Consider the following 15,645-nt stretch of genomic DNA (forward strand, 5'->3'; position numbering starts at 1 on the left):
GCTACACACTTAAAGGACCACATCTCATGTGAACTCAGAGTAAAAGCTCACTTATCGCCAAGGGGATGGCCCAAGCCATTCATGAGGGATCTGCCTCCATGATCCACACACCTCCCACCAGGCCCCACCTCCTGGATTTGGGATTACATTTCAACATGAGATCTGGACAGGAACATACATTCAAACTGTATCAAAACTGAAAGCTAGAAATGGTTAAGCTTAGTGAAGAAATGTCGAAAGCCAAGATAGGCCAAAAGAAAGCCTCTTGCATCAAACAGCCAGGTTTTGAATGCAAAGGAAAAGTTCTTGAAGGAAATTAAAAGTGCTATTCCAGGGAATATATGAATGATATTAATAAGTCAAACAGTCATATTGCTGACATGGGGAAAGTTTTAGTGGTCCATATAGAAGGTCAAACCAGCCACAAAATTCTCTTAAGCCAATGCCTAATCCAGAGCAAGCTGAGAGGTGAAGAAGCTGCAGAAGAATAGTCTGAAGCTAGCAGAGGTTGGCTCATGAGGTTTAAGAAGTTGATGAAGCTAGCAGAGGTTGGCTCATGAGGTTTAAGAAGTTGATGAAGCTAGCAGAGGTTGGCTCATGAGGTTTAAGAAGCTGAGTCTATAACACATAGAATTGGTGAGAGCAGCCATCTCTGTCTTGTTCCTGATCTTAGGAGGAAGTGATCCAGTCTTTCTTCACCATTAGTTATATTAGCTGTGGGTTTTTTGTTTTGTTTTGTTTGTTTTTAATTTTTTTGCTGTGGGTTTTTCACTGATGAGCTTTATCAGGTTGAGGAAGTTTCCTTTGATTCCTAGTTTTTATCATGAAGGAGTGTTAGATTTTGTTACACACTTGTTTAGTGTCTACTGAGATCATGTGGCTTTTGTGTTTTATTCTTTTGATACAGAGTGTTACATTAACTGATTCTTGGATATTAATCTAACCCTGCATTCCTGGGTTAAATCACATTTAGTCAGGATGTGATTTATACTTATACCTTATACATCCTGACTAAATGTGATTTAACCCAGAAACGCAGGGAGGGAGATATTGCATGTTCAGTTCCAGACCGCTGGAAGTACTCTGAATTAGGCTTTGGCTTAAGGGAATTCTGTGGCTGGCTTGATCTTCTATGTAGACCACTAAAACTTCCCCCATATCAGCAACATGGCTGTGTCACTTAGCATTCTTGTATTCCCTGGAGTAGTACTTTTAATTTCCATCACTGGAAGAATTGCAATAAAGCAAGTATTGCAATAAAGTGAATCACACAAATTTTTTTTGGTTTCCAAATGCATATAAAAGTTACATTTACGGCTGGGCGCGATGGCTCACGCCTGTAATCCCAGCACTTTGAGAGGCCGAGGCGGCCAGATGATGAGGTCAGGGGTTCGAGACCAGCCCGACCAACATGGCGAAACCTCATCTCTACTAAAAACACCAAAACTAGCCAGGCTTGGTGGCACGTGCCTGTAATCCCAGTTACTCAGCAGGCTGAGGCAGGAGAATTGCTTGAACCTGGGAGGCAGAGGCTGCATTGAGCTGAGATGGCACCACTGCACTCTAGCCTGGGTGAGAGAGCGAGACTCCATCTCAAAAAAAAAAAAAAAAAATTACATTTATGCTATAGTGTAGTATATTAAGTGCGCAATAGCATTCTGTCCAAAAAATGTACATACTTAAATCTTAAAATATTGTTTTTGTTTGTTTTGAGATGAGGTCTTGCTTTGTCACCCAGGCTGAAGTGCAATGGCCGGATCTCGCCTCACTGCAACCTCTGCCTCCCGGGTTCAAGCAGTTCTCCTGCCTCAGCCTCCTGAGTAGCTGGGACTACAGGCGCCCGCCGCCATGCTCGGCTAATTTTTTTTTTTTTTTAGTAGAGACGGGGTTTCACCGTGTTAGCCATGATGGTCTCGACTCCTGACCTGGTAATCCGCCCACCTAGGCCTCCCAAAGTGCTGGGATTACAGGCGTGAGCCACTGCGCCAGGCAATATTGTTTTTTAGAAAAGCTTCAGTATGCTGTTTTCACCTGTGAATAGCCACTGCACTCCAGCCTGTGCAACAGAGCAATAATTTGTCTTTAGGAAAATAAAACAAAAAGGCTGGGTGTGGTGGCTCACGCCTGTAATCCCAACACTCTGGGAGGCTGAAGCGGGAGGATCAGCTGAGGTCAGGAGTTCAAGACCAGCCTGGCCTGGCCAACGTAGTAAAACCCCATCTCTACTAAAAATACAAAATTTAGCCGGGCATGGTGGCAGGTGCCTGTAGACCCAGCTCGGGAGGCTGAGGCAGGAGCATTGCTTGAACCTGGGAGGTGGAGGTTGCAGTGAGCCGAGATTGCGCCACCGCACTCCAGCCTGGGTGACAGAGTGAGACTCCGTCTCAAAATAAATAAATACATAAACAAATAAGTAAAACAAATAACCTAACATTTAAAAAAAAAGTGTATTACTGGCTGGGCGCAGTGGCTCATGCCTGTAATCCCAGCATTTTAGGAGGCCGAGGTGGGTGGATTGCCTCAGCTCAAGGGTTCAAGACCAGTCTGGTCAACACGGTGAAACCCAAAATACAAAAAACTTAGCTGGGTATGGTGGTGTGAGCCTGTAGTCCCAGCTATATTACTAAATAGTAATTTGGTGAGAATATGCCAAGAACCTCAAGTCTGAACTGCTTTTTATCCAAGGCTGCCGTCTCAGTTATCTTTGATATGCTACGAAGCACCTGGCCTAAATTAAACAGAATTTATATATGCCACTTCATGATACGAAGACGGCATACTGAGCATTTGTCATGTTAAGAATAGCTGTGCTTGGCTGGGCCGCGGTGGCTCACGCCTGTAATCCCAGCACTTTGGGAGGCCGAGGCAGGCAGATCACGAGGTCAGGAGATGGAGACCATCCTGGCTAACAAGGTAAAACCCCGTCTCTACTAAAAACACAAAAATGTAACCAGGTGTCTTGGCACGCGCCTGTAGTCCCAGCTAGCTACTTGGGACGTTGAGGCAGGAGAATCGCTTGAACCTGGGAGGTGGAGGCTGCAATGAGCTGAGATCATGCCACTGCACTCCAGCTTGGGCGACAGAGCAAGACTCCGTCTCAAAAAACAAACAAAACCAAATGAAATGAAATAAAATAAAATAAAATAAAATAAAATAAAATAAAAGTTTTGCTATGTTGCTCAGGCTGGTCTCTAACTAATGGGCTCAAGCAATCCTCCCACATCAGCATCTGCAGTAGCTGGGACTACAAGCCCACATCACCGCACCTGGCTAGCCCTTTTTGAATATCCTATTTAGTGGCATTAAGTACATTCACCTTAGGCAACCATCCATCTCTAGAATTTTTCCATCATGCCAATCTGAAATTCTGTACATATTAAATGATAACTTCCCATTCCCTCCTCCCCCACAGACTGTGGTAACCACTATTCTTTTTCTTTTCTTTTCTTTTCTTTTTTTTTTTTTTTTTTTTTTTTTGAGACAGAGTCTCACTCTGTCCCCCAGGCTGGAGTGCAGTGGCCGGATCTCAGCTCACTGCAAGCTCCACCTCCCGGGTTCACGCCATTCTCCTGACTCAGCCTCCCGAGTAGCTGGGACTACAGAGGCCCGCCACCTCGCCCGGCTAGTTTTTTTTGTATTTTTAGTAGAGACGGGTGGTCTTCAAGCCAGGATGGTCTTGATCTCCTGACTTTGTGATCCGCCCGTCTCGGCCTCCCAAAGTGCTGGGATTACAGGCTTGAGCCACCGCGCCCGGCCCTCCTTTCTTTTTCTTTTTCTCCCTCCCCTCCCCTTCCCTTCCCTCCCTTCCCCTCCCCTCCCCTCCCCTCCCCTCCCCTCCCCTTTCCTTCCTTTCCTTCCTTTTTTTCTTGACAGAGTTTTGCTGTTGTTGTCCAGGTTGTAGTGCAATGGCGCGATCTCGGCTCACCACAGCCTCCACCTCCCAGGTTCAAGCAATTCTGCCTTAGCCTTCCGAGTAGATGGGATTACAGGCATGCGCCACCACACCTGGCTAATTTTGTGTTTTTAGTAGAGACAGGATTTCTCCATGTTGGTCAGGCTGGTCTCGAATTCCCAACCTCAGGTGATCCATCCACGTCGGCCTCCCAAAGGTGCTAGGATTACAGGTGTGAGCCACTGTGCCCAGCTATTCTTTCTTTATGAAGGTGACTATTTTCGGATCTCACATAAGAGGAATCCACACAATATTTATTCTTTTGTGTCTGGGTTGTTTCATTTAGTATGATGTTTTAATGTTCCTCCATGTTGTAGCATGTATCAGAATATCACTCCTTTTTGTGGGTAAATGATATTCCATTGTAGGTGTATACCACATTTTGCTTATCCATTCATTAGTTGATCAACATTTGGGTTGTTTCCACATTTTTGCTCTTGTGAATAATGCTGCTATGAACACTGGTGTACAAATATCTGTTCACATTCTTGGTGTCAATTCTTTTGAGTATATTCTGAGAAGTGGAATTGCTGAATCATATGGTAATTCTACGTTTAATTTTTTGAGGAACTACCAGGCTGTCTTTTACAGTGGCTGCATCACTTTACATATGGTAGTTGTTGTGTAGCCAAATTATGTGAATAAATTATTTGCTGTAGGAAATTGGCACTTGGATACTCTAAACCAATACAGAAAATGTATCTCTCTTAAGGAAGGAGACCACTACTACTCCTGCTGCCCTCCTCCCTCCACCTTGCGTAGTTCACAAGACAGGAGGAAAGAGAGAAAGAAAAAAGTTAGAAAGAAACAAAAATAAGATAAATAGCCAGACAACCTTGACACCACCACCCTGCCCTAGCGGTTAAAAAAAAGTAGTAATAATAACATCAACCCCTGACCTAAACTACTTGTGTTATCTGTAAATTCCAGACACTGTATGAAAAAAGCATTGTAAAACTTTTTGTTCTGTTAGCTGATGCATGTAGCCCCTAGTCACGTTTCCCACGCTTGCTCGATCTATCACAACCCTTTCACGTGGACCCCTTAAAGTTGTAAGCCTTTAAAAAGGCCAAGAATTTCTTTTTTGGGGAGCTCGGCTCTCTTAAGATGCTAGTCTGCTGGCGCTCCAGGCTGAATAAAAAAACCTCTTCCTTCTTTAATTCGGTGTCTGAGGAGTTTCGTCTGTGGCTCGTCCTGCTACACTCTCACTAAAATTGTTTGATGCATCAAAGAGTTTTCTGCCAAACACTTCTAATTACCATGGTGATTAATTACCAGTATCTAGAATCTTAGGTATATGTGTGTTGGAGGAGTAGTCAGAAAAGAGGAGGTTAGGTGGAATCAGCAAGTAGCAAAAATATTTCCAAATCTTGCCAGGCGTGGTGGCTCAAACCTGTAATCCCAACACTTTGGGAGGTTTAGGTGGGTGGATCACTTGAGCTCAGGAGTTTGAGACCAGCCTGAGGAACATGATGAAACCTCACCTCTACAAAAAATAAAAAATTAGCCAGGCATGCTCTCTTTCCTCCTGAATTGTGCACTTATAGACCCAGCTACTCGGGATGCAGAGGTTGCAGTGAGCTGCTGGGCAACAGAGCAAGACTCTGTATCAAAAATAAATAAATAAATAAGTAAAACATCCTGCAACTCTATTTCAGTTTGGTTCATCTGACATGGAAGATCAACGAGGATGAATAATAAAGATACAGTGAGGAGGAGAGAAAGGTAGAGGAATGTGGTAAGATTAGGCAGTGGAACTGGATTGGTCTGCTGATTCTTATGTGCTTAGTGTGAAATGAATGTCAGCAAGGCAGTTTTCCTTCCTCCTCCACTTCATCTCAGATTATCTCAGAGTGTTTCCTTGCTAAAGCTTGTATAATCTCTAAGTTATACAACTGACTTAAGACCTTTAAACAAATTGAACTTGCAGGTGAAATACAAATTTACAACACATTAAACATTTATCAGAGACAGTAAGAGAGCAGAGATTGAAACACTTTATTATTTTACTCTTCTTTCATCAGACTAGTCGCCTCCTGAAGCCATGGGAAATCACAGTGCTTTGGTATCTGGAGAGAGGCGAATGCAGAGGCATATCTGCAATTTTTATTTCTGGTGGGCCTTTCTGCAAGACAACTTTGCGATCTTCCCCATGGCAAAGCCTTTCACTGTGATCCAAAAACAGAGAGTCTTCTAAAGGGCCAGTATGGATTCCACACACTTCTGCTCGCTAAGAGGAAAGAAAATCTTCTCTGTTACACATCAAACATCATTTTCTTGTTAGATTAAGAAGGAAGTTTCACCAGGAGCCATGGCTCATACCTCTAATCCCAGCACTTTGGGAAGCCAAGAAAGATTGCTTGAGCTCAGGAGTTTGAGACCAGCCTGGGCAACATAGCAAGACCCCATCTATACAAAAAATAAAAAATTAGGTGGGTATGGTGGCACATGTCTGTGAGGCTGAGGCAAGAGAATCCCTTGATCCTGGGAAACCAAGGCTGCAGTGAGCTATGATCACACCCCTGCACTTCAGCCTGGGCAAGAGAGTGAGACCCCATCCCCTCTCCAAAAAAAGATGGAAATTTCCCCATAGTTTTTCTAACCATCCTGGTTGAGAAGGAAGCTCTCCTGAACAGAGGAACATCCCTTTTCTAAAAGCAATGCTTTGTGGGTCAGTGTGATCTGACTACCAGAAAGAGTCATGCAGATTATAAAGGTGATACATTTGGAGGCAGATCGTTGAACTTGAGCTTCACTGCTTAAAGTGACCTTTTCAAGTCCTTTACTCCCAGAAGACTCAGTTTTTTCAAATATAAAATGGGAATATTAAAGGATTCTTTGAGTAGCAAATAAAATATATGTGAATGAAAAAGCTTTGCCAACTACTAAGTATCAAAAGGGTATAAAGTATAATGATGCTGTTATAACTGTTGAATAGATAAATAACAACTATTTGAAGTTATTAACTTAAATACATATCTACTTCTGATTCTTCAATATTGCCAAATAGCATTCTGGCCTGTTCTTGGGATGCAGTCCCAACTCTGGTATGTTGTGTTTATATATATATATATATATTTGTTTATTTATCAAAAATAAATAAATTAATTAAACATCCTGCAAGTCTATTTCAGTTTGGTTCATCTGACATTGAAGATCAACGAGGATGAATAATAAAGATACAGGGAGGAGGACAGAAAGGTAGAGGAATGTGGTAAGATTAGGCAGTGGAACTGGATTGGTCTGCTAATTATATATATATAAAATGCTGTGTTTTATATATATATATATAGTTCACAGATGGGGGGCCTTAGTCTGTCACCCAGGCTGGAGTGCAGTGGTGCAATCGTAACTCACTGCAGCCTGGAACTCCTAGGCTCAAGCAATCCTCCTGCCTCAGCCTCCCAAGCAGCTGGGACTACAGCATAGACCACAATGCCTGGATAATTTTTTTTTTTTTAATTTATAGACAGGATCTCACTATGTTGCTCTGGCTGGTCTTAACTCCTGGCCTCAAACCACCCCCCAGTCTCAGCCTCCCAAAGTGCTAGGATTAGAGGCATAAGCCACTGCACCCAGCCTCTGTGCTACATTTTTTAATGTTGTTAGATGCAGTTTTTAAACTCCTAATGGAAAAATGGTGAGGATAAATAAAAGGAAGGAAAGCATAAGTTAGCATTTACTCAGTGTGGGAACATTCACTTTACTTAATTACTTAATTCACTTATTTAAGTTTCATTGGTAGGAACACTGTCAACTAAATTGCAAAAGTAAAATAGCTCTGAAAAATGATGCTGAATCATAGCTCTAAAAGTAAGGTCAAGAATAAGTGTTTTGATGCAATCAAAACAAAGTTTTTCTTTACTGATTTTAACTTATAAAGTTTACAACCTATAATTCTCATAAATGAAAAAGTCAATACTGTCACCATGCTGAAGCTACTTAGGGCATTTAAAATGACCTGGATACGCTACTAAATTACATGAAATGCAGACTAATATTAAGACTGTAGTAAATCTGAGTAAACATATTTGTTTATTTATTTATTTACTTATTTATTTATTTTGAGATGGAGTCTCGCTCTGTTGCCCAGGCTGGAGTGCACTGGCGTGATCTGGCTTGCTGCAACCTCTGTCTCCTGGATTCAAGTGATTCTCCTGCCTCAGCCTCCCAAGTAGCAGGGATTACAGACATGTGCCATCATGCCCGGCTAATTTTTGTATTTTTAGTAGAGATGGTGTTTCACCATGTTGGCCAGGCTGGTCTCAAACTCCTGACCTCAGGTGATCTGCCTGCCTCAGCCTCCCAAAGTGCTAGGATCACAGGCATGAGCCATCGTGCCAGCCACAAAATGTTTTAAAACAAGCCTGTTGGAATCCCTGCTTTCGATTATTTTGAGCATATACCTAGAAGTGGAATTGCTGAATCATATGGTAATTCTATGCTTAATTTTTTGAAGAATGGTCTCACTATCTTCTACAGTGGCTGCAGCATTTTACCTATAGTAGTTTTCCTGCTGTTTTAAAACTATTGACTGGAGCCGGGTACAGTGGTTCATGCCTGTAATCCTAGCACTTTGGGAGGCCAAGGCAGGAGGATCGCTTGAGCCCAGGAGACCAACCTGGACCATATAGAGAGATCCCATCTCTACAAAAAATACCAAAACTCTCTGGGCATGGTGGCATATGCCTGTAGTCCCGGCTGCTCAGGAGGCTGAGGTGGGAGGATCACCTGAGCCCAAGAGGTTGCTGCAGCTGCAGTGAGCCATGACTGCATCATTGCACTCCTGTCTGGCTGACAGAGTGAGACCCTATCTCTAAATAAATAAATAAATAAATAAATAAATAAATAAATAAAGTAGGCCCGGCGTGGTGGCTAACTCCTATAATCCTAGAACTTTGGAAGGTCGAGGCAGTAGGATCGCTTGAGCTCACGAGTTCAAGACCAAACTGGAAGTCATAGTGAGACCTCATCTCTACTAAAAATCAAAAAGCTAGCAAGGCATGGTGATGTGCACCTGTAATCCCAGCTACTTGGGAGGTTGAGGCAGGAGAATCAATTGAGCTCAGCAGATTGAGGCTGCAGTGAGCTTTGATCATGCCACTGCACTCCAGCCTGGACGACAGAGCAAGACCCTGTCTCCAAAAAGAAAAAAAGGAATAAGTAAATAAAACTGCTGACTGAACAGGAGCATTGAATGGGTAAATCATGTGTAAAACTAGCCAAAATATTCCCATGCCTTGCTATCTGAATATGGAGTACAACCTAAAAAATATACACTCTGTAGTGTACCTTTAATATTAATGGCATCTTCTGATGATGAGTTTAACAACTTCTAGATAGCATCACGTGAAATTTCTGAAATTCTTCAGTATATAAATAGGTTATTTAAACAAATATTACTATTTAACATTCATTTGCAAGTTTATGTGACAGTACATCAAAATAGTTTTTTGTTTTTTTTTTGTTTTGTTTTGTTTTTTTTGAGACGGAGTCTCGCTGTGTCACCCAGGCTGGAGTGCAGTGGCCCGATCTCGGCTCACTGCAAGCTCCGCCTCCCGGGTTTACGCCATTCTCCTGCCTCAGCCTCCGAGTAGCTGGGACTACAGGCACCCGCCACCACGCCCGGCTAGTTTTTTGTATTTTTAGTAGAGACGGGGTTTCACCATGTTAGCCAGGATGGTCTCGATCTCCTGACTTCGTGATCCACCCGCCTCGGCCTCCCAAAGTACTGGGATTACAGGCTTGAGCCACCGCGCCCGGCTCAAAATAGTTTTTGTATAGTTATGTACATCTATCACCGATATGCTAAATTATATATATATAATTTATTTATTTATTTAGAGACAGAATCTAGCTCTGTCGCCCAGGCTAGATTGCAGTGGTGCAATCTCGGCTCACTGCAACCTCTGCCTCCCGGGTTCAAGAGATTCTCATGCCTCAGCCTCCCAAGTAGCTGGGATTACAAGTGCCCGCCACCACTCCCAGCTAATTTTCATATTTTTAGTAGAGACGGGGTTTCACCATGTTGGCTAGGCTGGTCTTGAACTCCTGACCTCAAATGATCCACCAGCCTCTGGTCTCCCAAAGTGCTACAATTATTGGCATGAGTCACCGCATCCAGCTTAATGTTTTTTTTTTTTTCTTATGTATGCTTATGGGGAAATACCTTCAGATTCACATTCCGGAATATCATGTTTTCTTTCCAAGGCATAACATAACGTCTTGGGATCATCCCTTGCTTTAATGAAAATTGTGGCAAATGAATCTCCTCATACCTGACGATTAGGAAAGCAAGAAGAAAAGATATCTTGTGAGCCAAATACAATCATTTTAGCATCATTCCATGGACTGGAGGCAATTGTGCATTCACGTTTGGTCCCCTGCTGCTGCAGGACAGACAGCTGTGCTATTGAAACGCAACTAAAAGATAACCATTCAAGTACCCAGGTATCACCAAGATCAAGTCAGGGCCAGGTATCTGTAACTCTAACTGCATGCTATCCTTTACAATTTGCCCACAATGTCCATTTTAATCTTTTTTTTTTTTTTTTTAAATGAGATGGAGTTCATCACCATGCCCAGCTGGGGTTTTGCCATGTTGGTCAGGCTGGTCTCAAATTCCTGACCTCAAGTGATCCACCCGCCTTGGCCTCCCAAACTGTTGGTTAGAGCCGTGAGCCACTGCATCAGGCCCATTTTAACTTGACTTTAAGGGATTTGCCTCAGGCCTACCCACTGCCTAAAGGAAATGTCTGGCCAGCCACAAAAAACAGTAACTCTATTGACTTCTGAATTTATGTATGCTCTACACTCAGGTCACACTTGCTTTCCGTGCACACATATTTCCCTCTGGAACAGAAAACTTTCTATATAGATGCCAAAGGGGAACACAAAGTTATTGACCTTATCTTTGTAGCTCCCAGGTTGCAAAACAAGCAAACAAAAACCCCAGAACCCTGTAAGTCCTTACTTATTAGCAGATTTGTAGGGACTCTCATCAGAGCAGCTGTTACTGAGTTTAGGCAAAGTAGGATAAGTATCTTTCCCTGAAGCCATTCTTGACAGCAGTGGATGGAATTCTCATCTACTTTACTAACTCACTAGTCTAATTATGATGACAACGCTGCTCTGATGTAACAATGTTTTGCTAACTTCATAGTAACTCTCAGCAGTTACAGTAGCAGTTAAGCGTGTCCAGCTTACAGGTGTGGTGGTGGGTGCCCGTAATCCCAGCTACTAAGGGGGCTGAGGCAGGAGAATCACTTGAACCCAGGAGGCAGAGGCACTGCACTCCAACCTGGGTGACAGAGTGAGATCTATCTTAAAAAAAAAAAAGTGTCCAGCTCAGAGCTATTTTAAGGGCTTTTAAAAAAATCCCCCTTCTGGCCTGGCACAGTGGCTCATGCCTGTAATCCTAGCACTTTGGGGGGATGAGGCAGAAGGATCACTTGAGCCCAGGAATTCGAGACCAGCCTGGGCAACATAGTAAATTCCTATCTCTACAAAAAATTAAAAAATTTGGCCGGGTGTAGTGGCTCATGCCTGTAATCCCAGCACTTTGGGAGTCCAAGGCAGGTGTTATCACTTAAGGTCAGGAGTTCAAGACCAGGCTGGCCAACATGGTAAAACACCATCTCTATTAAAAACATAAAAATTAGCCAGGCATGGTGGTGTGCACCTGTAATCCCAGCTACTCGGGAGGCTGAGGCAGGAGGATTGCTTGAACCCGGGAGGCGGAGGTTGCAGTGAACAGAGATGGTGCCAGTCCAGTCCAGCCTGGGTGACAGAGCAAGACTCTGTCTCAAAAAATTAAATAAATAAATAAATAAATAAGCCAGGCATGGTCACGTGTACTTGTGGTCCCAGCTACTTGAGAGGCTGGGGCCAGAGGATCACTTGAACCCAGGAGGCTGAGGCTGCAGTGAGCTGTGATTGCACCACTGCACTCCAGTCTGGGCAACAGAGCAACAGCTTGTCTCCAAAAAATGAGACAAGACAAGACAAGACAAAACAAAACAAATCTCTTCTTGAGTAAAACATCATTCTTATAATGAGCAATTAAAAAATGCAGATGTTTGTTTGTGACATAATACAAATTTGACACATACTAGAAAATATGTTGAACTGAACAATTATTCAGGCCGGGCACGGTGGCTCACGCCTGTAAGCCCAGCACTTTGGGAGCCTGAGGCGGGCAGATCATGAGGTCAGGAGATCGAGACCTTGCTGGTTAACATGATGAAACCCCATCTCTACTAAAAAATACAAAAAAAATTAGCCGGGCATGATGGTGGGCGCCTGTAGTCCCAGCTACTGGGGAGGCTGAGGCAGGAGAATGGTGTGAACCTGGGAGACAGAGCTTGCAGTAAGCCAAGATCGCGCCACTGCACTCCAGCCTGGGCCACAGAACGAGACTTCGTCATTAAAAAAAAAAAAAAAAAAAAAATCGCTTCAAATTAACATTCTTTATTGGTCCATGGCTGATTTTCCTCTTTATATATTGCGCATGCCACCTATAGTCAACTGATTTTCAACAAAGGTGCCAAGAACACACATGAGGGAAAAGACAGTCTTTTCAATACACGGTGCTGGGGAAATTGAACATCCCCATGAAGAAGAATGAGACTAGACGCCTACCTCTTACCATACACAAAAATCAACTCAAAATGGATTAGGATTAAATGTAGCTTGAAATTACAAAACTACTAGAAAACATACGGAAATAGTCTACAACATTGGGCTGGGCAAGGTTTTTTTTTTTTTTTTTTTTTTTTTTTTCCTGAGACAGGGAGGTTCTCTGTCACTCAAGGTTGAGTGCAGTGGCGCAATCACTGCTCCCTGCAGCCTCAACCTCAATCAATCGTGGGCACAGGTGAGCTTCCCACCCCAACCTCCCGAGTAGCTGGGACCACAGGTGTGCACCACTATGCCTGGCTAATTTTTAATTTTTTTGTAGAGATGGGGTTTTGCCATGTTCCCAGGCTGGTCTTGAACTCCTATGCTTATGTGATTCACCCACCCTAGCCTCCCAAAGTGCTGGGATTACAGGTGTGAGCCACTTCGCCTGGCCCAAGGATTTTTAAAATAAGACCTCAGCAAAACAGGCCAATAGCAAAAATAAACACATGGGATTACATCAAACTGATAGACTTTTGCACAGCAAAGGAAACAGGAGTGATGAGACAACCTACAGAATGGGACGAAACATCTGCAAAATATGTACCTGACAAGGGGTTAAAAACCAGACTATATAAAGAACAGTGAAAAATGACCAATCTGATTTAAAACTGGGTAAAAGGACTGGGTGTGGTGGCTCACGCCTATAATCCCAGCACTTTGGGAGGCTGAGGCGGGAGGATTGCTTGAGCCCAGGAGTTTGAGACCAGTGTGGTGTTAGGCATGGTGGATCCTCAGGCAGGAAGGTCACTTGAGCCCCGAAGGTCGAGGCTGCAGTGAGCCATGACTGTGCCACTGCACTCCCAGCCCAGGCAACACAGCAAGACCCTGTCTCAAAAGGTAAAAGATCTTAGTAGACATTTCTCTTTTTTTTTTTTTTGAGACGGAGTCTCGCTCTGTCGCCCAGGCTGGAGTGCAGTGGCCAGATCTCCGTTCACTGCAAGCTCCGCCTCCCGGGTTCGCGCAATTCTCCTGCCTCAGCCTCCTGAGCAGCTGGGACTACAGGCGCCCGCCATCTCGCCCGGCTTATTTTTTTTTTTGTATTTTTAGTAGAGACGGGGTTTCACCGTGTTAGCCAGGATGGTCTCGATCTCCTGACCTCGTGATCCGCCCGTCTCGGCCTCCCAAAGTGCTGGGATTACAGGCTTGAGCCACCGCGTCCGGCCAGTAGGCATTTCTCAAAAGAATGCATGCAAAGGTCAAGTACATGAAAAAATGCTCAACATCACTATATACTGCACAACTGATACGTGTCCCATTTATGTTTCACCATCTATTACATTCAGCTCGAGTGTAAATCCAATTTGTCTAAACCCAAATCAATCCAGCCTATTTTATTTCCTAAGATTTTGTCATATTGCAGAATATTTTAGATTATGAAAACTGATTTTAATAAAGGTTACAAGTGAGGATAAATGCTTAAACTACTAAAACAGAGAGATGGAGGGTTATTAGTGTAAGTCCTACCCACTGGCAAGTAGGAAAAATATTAACATTAGGCTAAGCAGGAAGAATTACTGCAAGACATGCTGGTTTGATGAGAGCATAAACTAAATGAATACATACCTAAGAACAGTTTGCACATCTTCATTTGGATAGCCAGAAAGGTTCAGAGAGAGTCATCTTAGATACATTTTTATTTTATTTTTGGAGACAGAGTCTTGCTCTGTGCCCAATCTGGAGTGCAGTGGCATGATCTCCATTCACTGCAACCTCCTCCTCCCAGGTTCAAGCAATTCTCCTGCCTCAGGCTCCCGAGTAGCTGGGACCACAGGCACATGCTGCCATGCCTGGCCGATTTTTTGTATTTTAGTAGAGATGGGTTTTCACCATGTTGTCCAGGCTGGTCTCGAACTCCCGAGCTCAGGCAATCCGCCTGCCTCGGCCTCCCAGTGTTAGAATTACAGGCGTGAACCACCATGCCTGGCCGATAAATTTTTAAAGAACCTTAAAAACTCCCCTTTCCTCAGCTGCTGCCAAGGTGCTTGGTCCTTCCAAGGAAGCTAAGGCCACACTGGGGTGACAGCCTCACTTTATCCAGCGATTAGCACTGTGTCCAGCAGCGCCAACCCCACACATGCCCGTGCCATGGCCTCCCTCTCCGAGCTTGCCTACATCTACTCGGCCCTCGTTCTGCATGATGATAAAATCAAAGCCCTCATTAAAGCAGCTGGTGTAAATGTTGAACCTTTCTGGCCTGGTGTGTTTGCAAATGCCCTAGCCAATGTCAGCATTGGGAACCCGATTTGCAATGTAAGGGCTGGTGGACCTGCAGTAGCTGGAGGTCCTGCCCACTCCACTGCTACTGCTTCAGTTGAAAAAAAGTGGAAGCAAAGAAAGAACAATCTGAGGAGTCTGGTAAGGACATGGGCTTTGGTCTTTTTGACTAAACCTCTTTTATAGCATATTCAATAAAAACCTAAACTTTGAAAAAAAGAAATAAATAACCTTAAAAATTGAAGCACTGTTTTCTGTATGGCAGTAGGATGCAACACAAGCCAGAAATCTGAATGGTTTTCAAATGTTAAAGAAACAACTATTGGCCAGGTGTGGTGGCTCACACCTGTAATCCCAATACTTCGGGAGGCTGAAGCAGGTGGATCACCTGAGGTCAGGAGTTCAAGACCAGCCTGGCCAACATGGTGAAACTCCATCTCTACTAAAAATACAAAAAAATTAGCTGGGTGTGGTGGCGTGTGCTTGTAATCCCAGCCACTTGGGAGGCTGAGGCAGGAGAATCGCTTGACCCAGGAGGCAGAGGTTGCAGTGAGCTGATATCACGTCACTGCACTCCAGCCTGGGCAACAAAAGTGAAAACTCCCTCTCAAAAAAAAAAAAAAAAAAAAAAAAAAAAAAAAAAAAAAACTATTGATAAAAAACCAGGAAAGTGTGGAGAAGAAACAATCTTGATGAAGATAAAGTAGCTTCAGGCATCAATGCCCTTAAAAAGGCATAATTTTGCTAGAAAAATTGGCAATATTTATAATATGTGGCATTTAAGTACTCAGATTATC

The 15,645-nt window shown here is 43.5% G+C and overlaps 1 protein-coding gene and 1 pseudogene across 1 annotated transcript; one reads left to right on the forward strand and one right to left on the reverse strand.

Annotated features, from left to right (window-relative positions):
* Positions 1–5,931: 5,931 nt before the first annotated feature.
* TEX43 (testis expressed 43) lies at positions 5,932–11,049 on the reverse strand. Its single transcript, XM_050793387.1, has 3 exons — positions 10,926–11,049; positions 10,122–10,230; positions 5,932–6,182 (listed from the first exon to the last, which is right to left on the reverse strand). Exons 1-3 carry the CDS (start codon positions 11,009–11,011, stop codon positions 5,973–5,975), a joined length of 405 nt encoding a protein of 134 aa, XP_050649344.1. The 5' UTR covers positions 11,012–11,049; the 3' UTR covers positions 5,932–5,972.
* A 3,670-nt stretch (positions 11,050–14,719) lies between these two features.
* On the forward strand, positions 14,720–15,021 carry LOC126957100 (60S acidic ribosomal protein P1-like; annotated as a pseudogene).
* The last annotated feature ends 624 nt before the right edge of the window (positions 15,022–15,645 follow it).

Source organism: Macaca thibetana, chromosome 6 (assembly GCF_024542745.1).
Source record: "Macaca thibetana thibetana isolate TM-01 chromosome 6, ASM2454274v1, whole genome shotgun sequence".
Classification (NCBI taxonomy): Eukaryota; Metazoa; Chordata; class Mammalia; order Primates; family Cercopithecidae; genus Macaca; species Macaca thibetana.